Here is a 19,707-nt window from a genome sequence, read left to right on the forward strand (position 1 = left end):
TGATACCACATCTATTTTTATGCTAGATCACGCTGAAAACAACTTCAATTATTAACAGCTGTGAAAATCCAAAGAGGTGGCAGGCACACAGCAATGCTGGTTTCTCTCATCACATTATTCTTGTGGTCTTTTCCACAAATGCCTGGGCGTCTCTTAGGTATTACTTTTTAATCATCTACCCTCATTACATGTAGTGTTTGCTCCTTTCTCATTTTCTAGCACAAGGCCAGAAAGAAGGCAATTAAAATTCAATAATGGTGCAGTGCTTAGACACTCATTAAGTAGTCATTAGGTAGTTTGGAGACTCCTTGTCTTTACAAGGGTTTGCTCTCCATGAATCTCCTCTCTGCAGTATTACTTCAAAACAGCAAGCACGACATGAATGTGAATCCAGAGGGTCTCCGAGTCTCCTGGCCCACCTGGGATGCAGCAAACCCTGGGGGCTCCTCCAGCAGCCCCAGGGAGATGCTCAGGCCAGGGGCTGCTCTGGCTGCCTCCAGTCCCACTGTGCTATCTGGAAACGATTCCTGCCATCCTCAGGCAATAGAAGGATCATTTAAAAAGCCTTGCTTACACTTGTTGGAATACCACCCCCTTCCAGAAATACAGTCCCCGGTTGCCAAGACAGTTTGTAGAAGGGCACACATGAGTAACTGGAAAAATTAGGCCTCCAGGGAGTCAGGAGCATTCGCTGTCAGCCTCAGGAGCCAAGCTCCTGACAAAAGAGCATTCAAAACAAGCAGGCTTCGTTTTGAGGTGGGGAAAAAAATACAACTCACTGGCAAAAACAGGATGGCAAAAGTATGCCACTGATTGTCAGATGCCTAAAGGCATCAATAAAATAATGCTCACACTCAAAAACTCTTACAAAACAAGAGAAGCAGCCTCTCTTCATTTAAAGGATTGCCTCTGGACATTAAATAACAGCATCTGTTCTACACACACTGAGCACCTTGAGTTTGCTTTGCTTTTAGTCCTTGAGGATTTGGGGAGGAAAGAGGACAAGAGAAGACAACTGAGACAGTTCAAGCTAGGAAGATTCCATGACAGTTCTATGGAGCATTTCCCCAGAACTCACTGAAAGCAGAGGGAGAAAACTCCAATGCATTACTTAAGACTTCTCTCACACTGCTGACCCTTTATAGATGCAGGTCAATAGAGCAGCCTCTGCCAGAAAGAGAGTTCCACATGAAAAAAACTGAAATAGAACTCATATTAGAGATGCTGAGAGGAAATAACACAGCCCAAGGGAATATCTGTATGTCATGGTACAATAACAGGGTCCCTGAGGGATCAGCAGATGGCAATGGAGAGAGGAGAGCAATTCACAGACTCCCAGCTTCTTCATAGCACTTGGTCACCTCTAGGGCATATAGCTCTGGGACAGACAGTCCATCACACACGCACTTCCATGCACAGTCACAGAGTGGTATTTCATTAAATACTGTTTTTCTGTATTAAAGCCCATTTCACAACACTGCATCCTCCTTTCTGTCTTGCCTTACCCTGGTACCCACAAGCCACGGCTGACTGCCTGACACAGCGTCAGGTGAGGATCAGGAGAAGTGCTCACCTTGGTTGGCTTCCTGTTGCACTTTTCTGTACAAGCTCAGGTTACTTCTCTGAACCATCTTCCACTCATATTCCTGCTGGAAAATTCAGATGGGAGGCCTGGGAGGTTGGGATTGCCTTGGAGCTCCTTTGTACAGTGCCTGGTGCAGTACTTGCTCAAAACATTCAAGTTTTTTTCTACTCAAGGTGCCTTCAACTGTGTATTTACCTGCTCGTAAGAATTTTTTGGAGCAGCTGGCAGATATTTCATTTTCCAAGACAGAAAACATATTCTTGAAGGTTTGGTGACATGGTGTGCATCAGGATATATTTCCATTTGTATACATAAGGATACATTTCCGTATGTATATAAATATGTTTGTGTATGCATGCATAGATGTAGAGGGAGATAACTGATGGACAGACAGTTCATGAGAGAGTCACAATTCATTTCTCTGTGTAGATACATGTACACAGATACAACATTCTCAAGCTCCCTAAGACAGACTGCAGTTTCTAAATGTTAAAATGTATCAATATGTAGGACAGTTAACTAGTACAAAGCAGTAATCTTCTCTTTCATTTGCCATTTTTCTTCTGAGGTATTTTTTCTTATTGTTTGCACACCACTGCCTTTGTACTTCGATTACAGCTATGCATGTAATAATAAAAATGACAATAAACCCGAGCCCATTTCTTGTATGGGATGACAATTGCAGGGTGTGTATTTCTGGCACATTGCAAAACATTGGAAATCCCTGGCCAGGTGTCATCAAGTGGAACGGAAAATATTTACCCAAGAGGTGTACTCTTAAACCAGCTGACTAAATGTCTGTTTTCCTCAACTGCTCTTTCTGCTGGAAGTTTTCCCAGGACCTGTTTTCTGTTTTCTGACCTGATGGGGAAGTGACCAACTTCACAGTGTGGCAATAATCAAAGTCAGGAGGCTGTAGTTAACCATTCATGAACAACTGAGGACTGAAACCTGTCTGCAGAGCTAGCAGGGCAAATTATCTGCAAATACTAACTTTCCAGCCATGATGGCCATATTCCAGTCCAGACAAAAGAAAACAGGACCCGTAGTTCTATGGAACCAGAAGCATTTGCATGGTCTTCTCTTCCTGTGACCACTAACACCAAGGTTTCCTGTTAGGTTTTCATTCTTAGTCTCATTTTAGATAATTCAGTGGCCTTCCGAAAAGGCCATTTACTGCCCCATTATTCCCCCAACCATAAAAAGTGACAAAAACAAGTACAACTGGGGGTGGTAACCAAGTATATGAGGAGAAGGTGTAAGAAGAAGGAACCTACAACTCTTTTCATCCTATTCAATCCCTTCTCCACCCTCTGTGCCTGGCCAGTCTGTACATAAATACATTTGCTTTTGCTGTTAACCAGCTCTTTTTATGTCCAGCACATCTGGATAGTTATTTCCAAGGCAGTCATATTCCTGAACAGGAATAATCATCAGCCAAATTACCATCTAGAGACTGTATTTTCATTGAACTTCTACTTACTACCAATAATTACATGCAGAAACTTTCTGCTGGACTTCTCCCTCCTGAAAAAACAGAGTATTCAGTGGACACAGGCTAAGGAGTTTTCAGGTTTGGCAGGTTCAGGTTTGTAACACGTGCACACATATTACAAACAAAATATGGGAGATGAATGTGCCTCTCTGTGCACATTGATGCTGTTTCCAAAGAAATCTCCTGTTTGAGGCTTTCTTCTTTTGCCCACTAAATTCCCTCAGATAACAGTGGTTACACCTACAGGTCAGTCTGAGTTGACTTATACTGAAGACGAAAGGTCAGCCTTTGCATTATTGATATGGACACTTTGCTGCCTCCTACTGCTTTTTTCACCTGTGTATCTGCTTGATGCTCCAGTGCTCCAGTTATGTGTGCAGCTGGAGATCCAGCAGTGGCCAGGGGTGAGCTCCTGCTGAGCCAGGTGCAGGTTTGTGGTTTGGCTGTGAGAGCACCTCGGAGCTGGTCATCACAGGGTAACAGTCATAAAGACAGGTCCACGAGGAAGGAAGGTCCTTTCCTGCAGGCAGGGTTTTCAGGTACTGGAAGCCTCTATTTCATCTTGCAGAGAGGGGATTCTGATGTTTTCTAGAACTTGTCCAGCAGAACAATAACCTCTAAGAAAGGATTTCCTTTTTGTTTGCTGTGAAAAATAGAATTGATCTGCATCCTAATCCAGCTGTTGACAAGAAACTGACAGTTATACTTCTTATCAGAAAACTCAGATGTTTTTCCCTTTATAGTTCAAGCACCTTTATACCAGGTTTAAGCCCTCAAAGCATTAAAAAAGTACTCACCCCACTTCCTTTGTTTTCAATATCTCTTTATCAAGCAATTTATCTTGTAGCATTTTAAAGAGAATTAATAAAAAAGGCAGCAAGGTTGCCTCACGCTTGCAAAGCTTTCGGTACAAGTATGTAGGTTAAATGGGACTTTTTATGAAGATTTATACATAGCAACTTAATACCTTTACATTTATTTCCTCGCACTTACTTCCAGCAGTTCTGTTGCTTTTCTACTACTGAAGAGCCTTGATATCAAAAATCCTCCTCCTCCCTTTAGATTTCTACTAATGACCACCAGCAATGGGATTTTGCAAGTTAAACAGTAACATAAAAATTTCTGTCAAATCCATGTGATGTACTTCTGTGCTTTTACTACAGCTCAAAGGCAAAAATTTCCACTGTGTTTAATGTACTGCTTTGGCTAACTGTGTTATGATTCATGTAAAAAACCCACAAAATGAAACAAGGTATGGTTTAAAGCATATAAGCAGTAAACCAGTAACCTCCAGATCCTCAGGTGCCTCAAAGGTCCTTCCCTGCAGAGAGCCCAAAGCAACTAAGTAAGTGTAAAAGGCAGTGTGAGTTCTTTTTCCTGTGCAACAAATGAAAGAAAATAATGCTCATCAGAGAGCAACCATTTCCCTGAAGTCAATCTGAGTGACTAAACCATGTTTTTCAGGTTTTACAGGTTTCCCTTTAATGATCTCCTGATCCCCTTACTGCCTTAAGGAGCCTGACCCATTCTTACCCAGGTGTTTTTTCTTGCAAGCTGCATGGAAAAAAAGCTTCAATAAGTCTTTGTCACTAATAAAAAAAGTATTGACTGCTTACAGAAGCTCTTTTTGAAGTTTTCCTGGTAAATCACCTTGAATTGCAGCAGAGGTAAATGAAGGAGTGAAGATTATCTTCTTCTGACATTATTCTCACTGTGTCAGTTACTCATTGTTTGCTTTTGGACTTTTTGTCCCTGCAACATCCAAACACTCCTCCTGTATCTTGGACTTCAGCACTTCTGTTTTAAAATGGTCTTAAGTTATGTAGAAAATACGGAATCAGGCACACATGCACAACATTGAGAAGGATGGGGAATGTAAGTCAAGAAAAAATAATAGGAAAGAGACTGAAACCTGACAAAGAAATGTTTCCCTACCTCAGTGAACATCATAGTGGACTTTAGTCTCTGGTTTGTAACGCTGTGTATTCTAAACGGAAACTGAAGCTAGAAAAAGATGAAATATGCCAGAATCTCTTACTACTTTGAGCTGGAAGTATAGTGTCACATCATCTGTAGCTGGACATGCCTTTTGCCTCCTCAGCTTATGCTGCTGCTAAAATAGATTTAGGTGACTCTACTCACCTTTTGCTTTGTTCTTAAGACATGTCATAAAGATGGATCGGTAGCACTGCTTAATTAACTATCAATACTGTTATACTTCACTGTAAATAACTCAGGTCAAATAGAAATAGTTTTTTGATATTCTTAATAAGAATTTCCTCTAATTTATTTAATACAGTCCCAAAGTCCTTTCAGAGTTGTGGTGAAAAAGCAGGAAGCATAAGGATTATGATAATGGCTCAATGCCTAAAATTTATTTGGTCTACAATTAATTTCAGATTCCTTTACCAATCATATTACTTTGTTAACCTTTAGTCCTTTACACAGATAGAGGAAGGAGCTCAGAATGCAGAATAAGGAAGGAAAAGGTAGAGGAAAACATCAGGTATATAATCAGAGCCTGATATACAGTTGAAATCAGCAGGAGTGGGATGCATATGAAGAAGGGAGCATAAACACTAAGAAAGAACATTAACAGGAAAAATGTGCAAGGCAGAAAAAAAAAATCAGTTTATTATTCCATTTTTGAAGAACGAATTTAATCCAAAATTCTATACAAGTACAGTGTATGACCAGGCATACTTCTGCCAGTATGAATATACACACCTATCCCTGTGTATGTGAGCATGCATGTATGTATATAAATATGCACATATGTATGTATTTCCATAATTCCTTTGAAGCTCAGATTAAATGCAGGCCTTTGAACAATCAATAACAAGACAATTAGGGGCTGAGTGGCCATACATACATGTTTAAGAGTAAATCTGCCAAATTACAAAAATTATGGACTTAAATATCATAAGGACCAGAAATAAACAACAGCTGGAGTCTAATCCTGCATCATTCCATCAGAGGCAGCTTTGCCAGAGATGCTCTGAGTGCAGGACTGGCATCCAGCCACAGCCTAGAACACCCTTCCTTATGTTTTAAGTGGCAGAAAAAGGGGACAGAATAACTGTGAATCCTCCCCTCCACTGTCCCAAACATTTGTTCTTCTTCCTGCCCCTGAAATTCAATCCATATTTACCCACTTCTCACTGCAGTCTGGACTCTCAAATGAGGCTTACCTACATGCCTATGTACTACATTACCTTCAGCACTGTCCTCCAAACACCTTCTGTACTTGCCTGCTGGCCTGAAGGAGGTCCCTTTCCCCTCGACACCATTTCCAGCTGTTGCTGACACACTGTTACAGCTGCAGGTGTGGCTCTGAAGCCTGTAGCTGTTCCTCGAAGTAGAGCAGCTGATCCACTTCGAAGCAATCACTTGCTCTAGAAACCAGTTTCTCCAAACAGCTCCTGATCTGCTCCTCACTGGCATTCTGCTGTCTCGCTTCCTTGAGGCAGCTGTACACGGCCTCAAATGTCTCCACTCCCAGCTTCCCAATGGCAGATCTGGGGATAAATATTATAGAAAAAGTCAAGTAAAAGTTAATTCATGTTATATAGTAACACAAGCATTGGCTAGTGCAGATTTCTTCTAAATGTTGTAGGTTTGATTAAAATTATATCATGATGCACCTTGTTTACCTGACAGTGAAAGGAACTAAAGTTTTCTGGTGACTTTCTCCATGATTACTCGCTATACAAAGAGCCCAAGAGTAAAAACCTGGCCATAGCAAAATCATGGGAAGCATGGCTATCTTCATTGTTACAATCCAAGAATCCTCTTCATGCTGAGTCTGACAGATGATTTTATCTACAAGTCTGGTAAACACACATGTATTACTGCCTCTGGATTTCATCAAAACCAAAAGAAGCTACCCCAGTCAGCTGAACACCAGTGGCATTTTATGTGGGCACACTTTGTTATTAATTTCTTTATTTTAGCTTCTATCAAATACAGGAAAAACGTTGTACAAGCTCAGCATGAGCTAACTTGACACTTTTTTCTTTTCTACAGTGCTCCTTTTATCAGAACCCAGATATGTAACTCAGTGACAAAACACACACTCACAACATCTTAATATTGATTTATAAAAAAGACCCATTTGAAAACTGCAAGACAATGAACAGCCTTTCTTCCTCCTAAAGGCAAAACATATTTAAATTCATGTATCACAGGTAACATACAATTTGTCACTCAGTGATGGCTTCATATTTTGATGAAAATACCACGGTAATTTTCGTTCAGTGTATCAGAGACTATCTGCCTGCTCTTCATGCTTCTGACTTGGATTTTTTCACTGAGCCTTTACATGTTAGAGCAGTTAAGAGCTGGTTGTCTTTTAGACAAAAAGGGGATACTTGAAGGGAACCATGTCGTATGGTGCCAGCAGTAGGCTTCCCAGCCAGTGCTTGAGGCAGCAGGAGCTGGGACACCTTCAGCTTGTGGCTGTACAAAGGATGATCTATACACAGGCAGAGAAGGGGATCAGAGATGTCTCCTGGTGCCAGCATTAAGGCTTAGAACCTCAGTAAATGTGCACATGGGAGCAGGCACACTTCCCATAGCAGTTTAAATAGTTAAACCTAACTCCCAACAACAACTTCACAAACTGCAGCTGCAGTTTTTCCTGGTTTTGTACTGATTTTGCTACATGTCTAACACCAGGGCAAGGTCAACTCTTCTCACCCAATAGCATAATCAACCTAGTTGCTTTTTATCAGTGGTCATCCTGTTACTGCTGAGGAAAAACATTCTCAGAGTGAAAAGTCAGCCAGTAAGAGTTCCATATTATATAAATTCCCCAATTCTTATGAAAACATTGCAAAGAATTCTACTTTATTGCTCCTCAAACTTCTCCCGTCCCACTTGCTCTTTGCCTTTCTAGCACCTCCATCATGCCCAGGTGTGATGCCCCTTTGACTTCAGGGCACCCCTCTGCTGGCTCCTGACACAGAGGCAGATCAGGAACCTGGGGCAGAGAAAGCCAAGACCCAGGATCAGAAGTCAAAGGGCCAAGCTGGAATCTCTACAGGTCTAGACCTAACTCAGTCCTGCTTCCTATAACTAGAAATTGCCTTTTTTTCTACCAAGAATGTTGTTTAGGAGAAAATAAAAACTGTTGGAAAGAATGAATTCTCCAATGCTAGAAGCCTAGAGATTGGATTACCACTGAAAGCTAAACAGAGATTTGACAATGTACATTTCTTCAGAAAACATTATCAAAAATATCACTATTTCTCTCCAATAGTTAAAAATCAATACATGAAAAGCTATCCTGAAATCACTGCTACTTCATCAGTGCCTCTAATGACTCCTCTCTCCCTCTTAGACAAGTAGGTTTAATTTTTGGCAGTCCTGTCTATTTCAAGATGAAAAATTAAGCAAACATATACCTTGGGAGTATTGCTTCTGCTAACAAATGTGACCTGCAGACTTGAATCTTCTCTGTTCAGCTTGGCAGAGCACACAAACCAGCTAATCTGTATAATAGCTGATACAATACAATTAAGGGGAAAATGTTCATAGGTTGAAAATTACAGGGTAGGTAACAAAAATTATAACCTGCTTTTACAAAAGAAGACATCAGGCTCTGTTTGGCCTTGAGAGGCAGAAGTGTGGGATATCAGAGAGTAAATGCCAAAGAGGCGTCACCAAGTGAATCTATCATCCTGATGGAGGGAGGGGGGAAGGTGCTTCCTGGAAAGTGAGGTTTGTCCATTATGGCCCTGATCCTGTGCTAAGGGATATTTGTCCACCCATGTAAAATCCTGGAGAGGCACAATTACAGATTGCTACTTCACATGAAACATAGGATACCTGCACTAAATGTCTGGAAAAGAATCAAAGCCTTACCACCAAATGTGGTGTGAGAAGAAGTGCAGAACTCTCATTTACAGTCACATTTGGCCATCCATGTTTTCTGATTTACTGGCACTCTCTTCATGCTATCCTATAGCTTATCTGCTACAAACTCACTGTGAGTCATCATCTCTTTTTTAGCCAAGGCAACACGAACAAAGGGGATACCTGACATCTGGGATTTCACTACTGTGAAAAATTGTGGGCCAGACCTCCATCCCACACTGGCCAAAATTAGTTTTCAGTGTCTTAAAATCCAAGAAATTACATCAGGCTCTACCAATCAAGGGTCTGGCTTCAGGTGATACTCAGTAATGTGCTTAAATGTCATATCTCAGATTGGTTTTTTTCTTTCCTTGTTACAGTCTTAGATGGAGGGATCCATTGAGCTCAATCCCCTGCAGAGAGCAGTCCCAGTGCTTCAGGCAGAGGAGGCACAGGGCTGGGGACGTGCTGTGACCATCAACCCACTGGCTGCACAGCAGATATTGCCAGTCTGAGGACACTGTCACCCATGGAAGATGTGGCCTGAAAAAAAATTAGCCTCTTGTTGCCAGCTCTCATGCAGCACACAACACATGCCTGAGAAAATTAACTGCAACAAGACCCAAACACCATATTGATATTTGATTTGCGGATAATTATGGAACATGGACATAAAATAGAGACTTGGTTCTATCAAGGATAAGGCGCTTTTGAGTATGCAAGATGCAGTAAAGAACATCAGCAAAATCATAGGCACTCCTGGAGTTAGAGGGGAGCTAAATAGGAACCTTGAGAACTGCAATTTTAAGACACAGCGTGTCTAAAACCATTCCAAGTCATTGGACCTAATGAATTTATCAGGCTATCTGGTGATTTGCAGTTGATTTTCTAAGCATCAGTGCAAAATTACTAAAATTTGACAATATAATAATGTTGTATTCTCAGCTGGCTGAGGAAGTTGTAAATCTTTCCTAAGTGAACAACGAATTCTCTATTATCCCACAGGTCTTTATTTTGACTATTCTGCTACCAGCTACTTATTAACGTCTCCTTTCTGGCTTAGACATCAATTACAATACACCTACCTTTATGCCACACTGACAAAAGCCACAAAACAAGATTAATGCTGAAGTTTGTGCTCCTCCATGGGTGTTAGCAGCCAGGTTAATATCTCTCAACAACTTGTCATGACCTGCCTTGAAGGGTAGCTACTACACAAATCAGCAGCTAAGGGGTTTTTCAGCTTCTCACTTTCCAGTGTCATTTGGCACGATGGCAACTATCATCTAAAGCCATCCTGGTCTCACTGGGATCCCCTTCAGAGAGCTGTGTGTGGTCCGTGCAAGGACAGGCTCTGCACAAGCCTCTACTGAACACACTAGAGTAGTAACACCATGAAAGTCCCTCCAGATCAGGAACCAGCAATACCATCTCACCCCTGCCATAACAGGCAACAAACACACTGCTCCTAAGAAGAACAGAAAATTCAGTTATTTAAAAATACCAGTTACTCATGCCCACATCAATGCAAACCCTAACAAAGAAACTTTCTGGACATGGAATACCCATTCCACTGGGCATTTATTTATCCTTTTGAATGCAGCCAGGCCACCTGCATCCACCACCAAAAGAGCACATTGTAAAGCAGAGCACAAATCTGTGTTGATTTTGGCTCATGGAGCATAAAAGCATGCACAGGGATCTTTGAAAGAATAATTTCAGTAGAGGTCTCTAAATTCTGTTCTTCCTAACTCAAGGAGCTAACCCCATGGAGTCCAGCAGTATTCTTTAGGATTCTCATCAATACATCCAACAATGATTTGTCCCTGAATTAATGGTATTTCCAAGCATCAATTTATTAACCTCATATTTCTCTTTAAAACAGTACAATCATGCCACTTTGCAGCTAACCAGTACTGATATGAATCTCAGTGAAAAAGATTGTTACATTTATCTCCTGAGATGACTTTGCAAAAGAATCAGGAAATTACATATCCTTAGTCTCATACAAAATATTGTTTTCTAACTGTACCAGAAAATCTTAAGATATCTGCTACAGCATCTCATGGTTCAGTAAACAAACAGGTTTATCTCAGTCAGAACACAAAAGATCTCTGTCCTCTCAAGTTATCTTTCTGTCATTCTGTTTGCTGGCATTACTGACTATGAATGATTAAAACTTTGACACTTGAAAGAAATGGCTCTGGGTTCAAATCTTCATTTCCAACATAACTTCTCTGTTGCTGTTTAAAGACCCCTTGAGATCTGCTAGGAGAAGGACATAATAAGTTCCATGATTCAGGTTTTAGGAACTTATATCTAAAGGTAGGGCAAAACTTTTCTAGTTCTGACAGCTGTTCAGTCTTGGGAATGTGAAAAAAATGGCTAAGTAAGAAAAGAGCTCATTAAAAAAAAATAGAAAAGATAATGGAAAGTATTATGATATAAAAGCTAGTAAGAAAAGGCATACGAATTACTAATATTAGACTCCATTTTCACCTTCAAGCCTCAATGGACTTCGACTATCCTCACATTACTGCTGAATGAAAATTTCTTCACTTGAAAACACAAGGATAATTTTCCTAATTCATCCTTAATTACTTCATAATTCCTGAATTAAAGCACCATAATTTGATTGCAAACAAAACTCTCTGATGTCTTACTTCAAAGACCTGAAAAATCTAAAGCATATTTGGGACATGTTTTCCCATGAGTTAAGAAGGATCTTATTATTAAAAGATGTAGACACACAGGTGAAGAAATATCAACAATAATATTCTCCATGCACCTCATGCTCAGAGATAAATTAATTAATAAAATAGGAATTGAAGCTGACAACTGCTCTTGGAAGAAGCGCTAGTTAGAATTTAGAGCTGTTAGTTGAATTCTAGCTACTACAAATTTAGAAGATGCTTTATCATAAGAGAAAATGTGCTTCTTTTAGTATTTTCCACAGAAGGAAACAAATTACAACAAAACACAGTCATTTAAATCAAACCGCAATACTGCAATTTTAAAGTCTTCCTATATTAAGAAATTTACAACCAGTACTAAAAATAAGAGGAAATATATTTGCTTCTATAGAGATATTCTTCATGAGGTAGGGTGCGCACTGTTTCACTGTGCTCCACTGTGGCCATGGAGAATTACCTGAAACACACGTCCCTGAGCTGCAGCAGCTTTATACACAGTCTGAGATTTCCTAGTCTTTCTATAATTATTTTAAACAACATTCTGATTTTTAACAGTGCCATGGCATTCAAAGAATCTTTGAAAAGTCATTAGTTTAATTCCTTCAGCACCACTGATCAAGATCAAGCAGGAATTCATGGCACACTTAACAAATACTTGATGCTATTTGCTTTGTTTATCAATGCATTTGTTTCATAAAGGTGTAAAAAGCAGCACAATATACAGCTAATTCTTGAATGTGAGCATGTGAGGATACAGTAGTTACCTCTGAAAACTCAATAACTATATGCAGATCTTGTAAGAATTTAAGAATATAACTGCATTCTCCTTTGTTCATGTGTGGTAATACAGAGTTAATGCTGATTTCCTTTTACATGGCTTAATATTGAGAGGGGGGTCTCTCCTGACTTAGGATTTCATATCAAAATAATAGTTTTAAAACCAACAATTTGCCTATCAGAGAAAGAAAAAAAGTATTTATGCATTACAAAGAAACAATCAGAATATTTATAACTATATATGCATTTTTTCTCAATCCAAGCATTATCTTTAGCCATATTCTATTAAGTGTTACTACTGGATCTAAAATAATGCATTTCTGAGTTAGCAATAAGTCAGTCTCATTAAAAAGTTGTCAATAAGTCAGGTGCTTAAATGGAGAGATTAATGTAATCAGCTGGTATGGAGATGGACAGTTCTTGACAGAAATATCACGAACACCACAGTAATTTACTCACAAAATTTCCTGCTGGGCTTGAGCACTGTACAGCCACAGAGGGAAGTAAAGCAGCACTCAAGCTCTGAGCTATGCTAAACACCCATACAAGGTTACAGTAAAAATACTATTAAACAATCCAATCAAAAAGACATTTTAAAGATAAAAAAATACCAACTGCTGTGTAATGTGAGATGTCTAATTATGACAAATATTGAAGTCAGTATATGCATATACATAAAAATAGACATTAACATATACACAAAAAGACTCCCAAACCATTTACATAAGGTTTTATGCAAACAGTTTTTCGAACATCAAACATTTAAGGTAAGTTCACATCTATATCCACTCAATGGGGTCTGAAGCTAAGTGGATTAAGTCCACAACTTCTTTCAGGTCTCTTTTCACATCTGTAGGCCTTTAAAAAGTTCCTAGCACAAAACAGGGCTAAGGCAAATTCACGTTTTGGCAGAGCCATACAATTCCACGATGATACCATTCTAAAGAGAAAAAAAGGAAAGCAATTACCAACTATGGACAGTAGATCTGTGATTTTCAGAAAGGCCTAGAAAGATTGACACAATCAGTTTCTTCTGGGTCTGCATCAAAAGAAGACAAGCTTCACAGAGTTGTTCAGGTATTTAAAGACATAGATAGAAGCCTAGTACTTTTTTTTTCCTAAAAAACAAACATTTTATATCTTTCAAAAGAGAGCTCTGGTCATTCCTGCATCAAACCTCTTAGAAAGTTCCCTACCTTTATTTCTCTCAAGTAAACTTCCCAAGGTTGCAATACTATTCTAGTAAAAACTGTCAAAATTCTTCGAGTGGTTCCATATTGAAAACAGACGATATAATTAATGCTGCGTGAAAGCATTTTCGTGTTTGCAAACTATTGACAAAATCAAGGTGCTGGAAATCTGAACAGCTCAATCTCTGCATTATGTATGCACAGCACAAGAAACTAGGCAAGCTATGCTTTGTGTGCAAAACAAAAAGAAGTCTAATTCACTGAATCTTTTGAGTGTTTGGGGCCACTTGACATTTTAAAATAAGTGAATCTATGCTTAAAATTTTAGGAGTTTTGCTACTGAAATGCAATTTTCAAAGTGAATAAAAACTCTCTAGTGCTAAAGGAATCATAATGTTACTGTTCCCTTACAAAAAAAAGTCCTTAAAAATTCAGAATAACAGAATGACTCATGGATCTATAGCTGGCATACAGCTGAGCAGAGAAGTTGAAAAAAAATCTGTGTTTTCTTTACATATCTTAGCAAATTTGCAAAATATTACACATCATTTTAAGGATACGACCTGAGGTTCAAGTAAAATGGGAAAAAGAGGAGCATCCCAAGAAAATGTATCAAACATTAATTGTGCCCCAATACTCACTCACTCTAACTACTAAGTTTGTTCTCATTATTCATTTCAAAGTGTACCATAACAAATGTAAAGCTGCTAAGAACTGCTGAAATTATGGTGTTGGCAGGTGATGTGCTCTTCCCATCCTCACATGCAGGATGGAGAGGAGCAGCATAAGAGGCAAAATGCCAACAAGAGAAGCAGCCCATTTTTATCACGGAAAGGGGAGGAGTATGGACAGTGGGAAGAAGCTGAACAAAGACCCATAGAAAATGCCTGAGGAATTAGACTATTATTAGCCAAAGCTTCAGCTTTGGTCTTGAGGGGTTGGTGCTGCTTCTGCTGCAGAGGACTCCTATGCTTCTGAGCAGCAGACACTGTCTCACTCAGCTTAATTTCTTCCTAGGCAGGAGAAGCCCAGGATTTACCTATTCCAAATTTCTCTTTCAGTCATTGCCTTGGGACAGCAATGACTCCTGAGCCAGGAGCATTCACTTATTTGTGAGGTGTCCCCGGCCCAGGGAGGCAGAGATTTAGTTTCAGATAAGCATTGTTAAAGTAAGAAGCATAGCTTTAAAGCTCAGAGAGAATGAATTCCATTCCTCTGCCTCGGGGGATGGGCCCTGTGAGCCCAGGAGGAATTTCTCCACGCTGGACCCTTCATGGAGTGGCAGCCCAGGGTGTTCTGATTGGGTTTGAGCCCCTGGGGTTTCTCCCTTACTCTGTTCCTATTAGTCCCTGACCTGAAACTCCACCCTGGCTCTGTCCCACAAAACCCATCACCCAGCCTCTGTTTGGGGCTCTCTGTCTCTGGATCTAAGCGGAGCTGGTTCCTGTGCTGGATAAATGGTTTCCTGAGCAGAAGCCCATCTCATTGGTGTCCCATGTTGGTCACTGGTAAGGGTAGCCTCCCTGGACATGATCCTGCAGCCCCAGAACGCAGCACTCATGTCTCCCTGACAGAAACCAAGAACCAATATCCCACCTTGGTGACACTCAGGCAGGGTTCAATCTTTCAATGTTCCCACTGAGTTTATCTCACTTGCTTGTAAAGCAAACAGCAAACCCGAAATACTTTCTTCAGATTTGGGTCTGGAAGGTAATGGTGCAATTACCTTAAAATAGATTTTCAGTAAAAGAAAGAGAAACTCTTGGACTAAGATGCTTAATTTGTTTCCATAATGAACTCATTACACTCATTTGAGACTAGCCTTTAAAAATGAGGTGTGAGAAACTGTGACAAGGAAGATGGACATGTAAATAAAATTTTGGCTTAGCCCATGAGATGCAGAAAACTATAGTCATGCTGTAAGATGTCTTGGGATCACCAGACAGAAATTATTACCTGAAAATGGAGTGTTGGACAGAATGCTGTTATGTGTGTAAGAGGAAATTCAATGCTCAAAAACATTTCAGGATCAATACCTTCAAGAGTACTCTATTCACCTGCAAAAACATGGTAGTTCAGATAGTGTCAGTAAACTTCCTTACCAAATATGTCTTTTGTCTGTGAAAAGATATCTTATTTCTCAAGCAAGTTTACATCATGATACCTTCAGCATGACAGTCAATAGCAATCAAAAGGTCACTGACAAGTTTTTAAATCAAAATCTTAAAAAACAATTAGCTTTTCTGTATTTGTGGCTTTTGTCTTCACTAAAGCTGCCCACAATGACCTCCATAACAAAACCAGTTTCAGTTGGCTCAGAAAGGTCCACTCTGTGTAAATTGAAATACTATATCAAGGAAACACTTTCTTTACTGCAATATTTTATTTTTTTTTTAATTGCACAAATAAATGTACCAAAAGTCTTCTATACTTCTGGTATTTTAGGACTACTTACCTCAAGAACATCTAGTGCCTAGTGAATGACCTCAAAATGACCTTTATTTCTGAATTTTTAAGATAGGTGATGCATTTGATGGCAGCATCAAAGCACAAGAAGCATATATACATACTCCTCATGAGTCTAAACCAATAGTGTTACAAGCATCCACAGGAGCAGAATAAAAATATCACCCAATGCCTTTTCTTCATGACTTCTGAAAGACTGCTTTACTTACACTCAGCAGGGGATGATGAAGTCTTTTGCCTGATCGTGGTATGCTGCTGTGCATAAGACTTTGGGGAATGACTAAGAGGTGCTCACTGCTGGGCTAAAGGATTTTAATTTACTTAAAATTTGGGGCATAAAAGCCTTTTCCTTTTACTGCCATACATTTTATTGAATTCTAAAGTGCATATTAAAGTTCATAGCTATTAAAATGACTCATTGTAGATATTCATGGATATCTCTACAAAGGAGCACAAAACCATCTGTACTGAGCTTTTTGTATGGACCTCAGGGGAAAAAAATTAATAGGTGCTACTATAATTTAATCTGATAGGGGAAAAATGCTTTAGCATGAGGATTTGCTTCTGAAGAACAGTGTGATTCTCTCCTGAGATGCATAGTTGGAAAATCTCTATAGGGGAACCTCAGTGGAACAGTCATTTGTTTGTCTTCATGGATCTCTCCATGAAGATAACTTGGCTCTCCATACCATGTGGCAGTAATGCTTCTCAGACTCAGCATCCACCATGTTACCTTGTACCATCAAGGATGGGGACCACCACGAGAATTAGATGGTGGTCAGGACAGAAAATGCCAGGAAATGGCTCCTCCCATTTCCTGTGCCTAACAAGATTCCTTGCTTTCAAAGCCCATTATGAGGAATAAGAGTCTCACAGCTCCCATTTCTATATTTGGTTGATTTCTCGCTGCTAGCACACAAGGCTGGGAAGGAGCATAATGGTAGCCTTGGTGGGAGCTAGTTCAAAAAATGGAGATTTCTTATCAACACTACAGATCCCAGTATCGAAATGCTTAGCACTGAAGTGGAGATTTTTGTGGAGTCAATGAACTCTGCTTGAAAACTAAAGTTAAATCTCTGCTCTTATAAATTCTATAATGAATTCTGATGCCAAATATAACAAATTAGAAATTGTTATCACTGGAGTTGGTGATTTTATCATGACTTTTACTGAGAAGACATCAATTCATATTGATGCTGCATGTGATCAACTGGAACAGAGAGTGAATTGGAAAGAAAAAGTCAGGGGAAATATTTAGGGGCTGTAGTGAAAAAACAGCCATTTCTTTTCACTTAAAATAGGAAGACACCAAGCACTCCTACCGGGGTTCAGCAGTTTCCTTCTATATTCCCATAAAGATTTTTAGCACAGCTTTGCTCTCACCTGAGTATCCCTGTCAAGTCCTGCATAAGAATACAGTAGAAACCTCCTAAATTGATGCTCTGATACACAGCAAGTCAAAGAAGGCATTTAGTGAATTATGCTGCAGTAACTCAAGCAATGAGCATATAACATCTTGTCAAGTGACTGCCTTGCTACCGTTGTTTGCAAGCCAACATTATTCACGCATCAATTGTAAATGGCTAAAAGGCGCTTTCACTGTTAGACCTTGTGTTGTTTTAGATTAATCTACCATTTTATCAGAGCTACTGACACTTTCTTCCGGTAATGTCATCTGTAATGTGTGGGCACAAACTTTCTTTATGAGCAGTTCATGACACAGGAGTCTCCCTCATCAGAATCTATTGCTCCTAACATCTGAAAATGGTGCATATCCCAAACCTTAATAGTTCTCATTCTAGAGTGACTTGACACCCAAACAGATTTCACTACACCTCCACTTTATCTCTCCTGCTCTGCTCTTCCCTTTCCTTTTAGGAACTCCAGCTATTCAGTTTCTGTAAGACAAATCCCCCACATTTTCTCTTTCCTCAGAAGCTGTCATCTGGAAGAGCCGCCCCCCCCCCAGAGTCTGCATCTACCTGACTAAAACTGAATAGTACAGGTCTAAATTACATTAGCCTTGCTTATGTGGCACTGTTGTGTGAATAGCATTCAACAAACACATCATATGAGGTTTGCTGAGGGATGAGCAGAGAAGCTGTGGCTTTATGTATTGATTCATAACCAAATGTACTTCCTTCTCACCAGTGAAAACCCTACTGTGTCCTGTGTGCAGATTGGCCATGGATCAGAGTTTGCAGGGATCTCCTTGACTACACATGCTGGGTACTCTTTTCCTTGCTTTGTTCCTTAACACTTCACATTCCAAGCAATTAAGTCCTTTTTCACCTTTATGTACTTAGAAAATAAAAAACGTCATGCTATATTTTGGAGAAAAGACAATATTGTGAGTCACAACAAACCATGAAAACCATGAAACAGTACTGGAAAAAAAGAATTAGAAAGAAGTGATCTAATCATACCTCAGCCCTAAAAGCAATGATCATGAAGTTCAAATGTTTTAAGTTTTATCCAGGAACCATGAGAACACTGGATGAAATCTGTAAGTTAAGTAGGCATTTTGACTAAAAATCTCACCTTGTAAGTAGCTGGGACAACAAACTGCATTAATTTCTTTTTATTAGTAGTTTCCACGAAAGGAGAATGGAAAGCAGTGTAAGTGGAAGGCTGTGAGACCTGAGACTGGTTGCACAATAAAGGGTAAGCCGTGAAGTGAAACCCTGGGAGCTGCTGCATCTTGAAATAATATAAAACAAAACAACTTCTATCAGGAGTAAATGTGATTGGTATTTTCCTGAAGTACATGGTGATTTGTTTTAAACAGTGATTGCTATCAATGCTGTTGGAATTCTACTCATTTTCTTCAGAGAGCTCACTTAAATAACTATTAGCATCTACTGTTCGAACTTATTTGTATTCCAGTAACATCCACCACATTATTGGCACTGTCCACCTACACAAGAGAAAAAATTGCCCTTTTTTAAAGAGTTTACATTCTGAGAGCAGTTGAATCTTGCAACATTGCAAAGAATATTTGAGCTCAAAAATAATACACATCACTATGATTATCAGATCAGCACCTAAGTTAGGATGCAATAAATCTTGGAAGGACAGAAATTAGTGAATCAAGATAAAGGCTCAAGGTACATTAACCAGTATATTCTAGAAAGGAAGCACAGAACTTTGTTTTATTAAGACGCTGAAACCTTTATAAATAAAGCTGGGATTTCAGCAATGCTGAAAACAAGTAGACAATGAGTTTCAAAGGGAACTGCCCATATACATTCCTCTCTCTCATTTGAAAATCCCAGAAAACAGCAGCAATTTTGGTTAGTTTAAAACATCATATCACCATGGGAAACAAACCCACTTACTTTTCATTCCAGGCAAGAATGAAGTGTGGGTGAGGGAGCAAATGTGATGGTAATGTGTACATCTGCAGGTGATTTATGGGCATGGGCTGTGCTAATACAGCAAGTGAAATTCAGAATGACACCGACAGCAGGAAAGGCAAACTGGATCCTGGAAGGATGTCAGTGATTGTTCAGCTTACAAGAAAGCAATCAGAAGTGACGGTCAGCTTTCATCCTCTCTGGAGGCAAGCAAGCAAGTCTCTAAACACCTTACCATCCACTTCTTTTTGTTGATGGTATTTTTGGGTTTCATTTGCTGTGCTTTGCA

At 39.6% G+C, this 19,707-nt stretch overlaps 1 protein-coding gene across 3 annotated transcripts in view; it reads right to left on the reverse strand.

Annotated features, from left to right (window-relative positions):
• Positions 1-5,817: 5,817 nt before the first annotated feature.
• The window catches only part of NEK11 (NIMA related kinase 11), an 83,823-nt gene continuing 69,933 nt past the window's right edge, over positions 5,818-19,707 (reverse strand). For all 3 annotated transcript variants that reach the window (XM_088055376.1, XM_088055369.1, XM_005519155.3), the window contains one exon: positions 5,818-6,598. In XM_088055376.1, the coding sequence (XP_087911502.1) occupies positions 6,394-6,598 (205 nt within the window). In that variant the 3' untranslated portion in view covers positions 5,818-6,393. The remainder of the gene's footprint in view (positions 6,599-19,707) is intronic.

This window comes from Pseudopodoces humilis, chromosome 1 (assembly GCF_049639895.1).
Source record: "Pseudopodoces humilis isolate 2021_Gansu_Grassland_sample_001 chromosome 1, ASM4963989v1, whole genome shotgun sequence".
Classification (NCBI taxonomy): Eukaryota; Metazoa; Chordata; class Aves; order Passeriformes; family Paridae; genus Pseudopodoces; species Pseudopodoces humilis.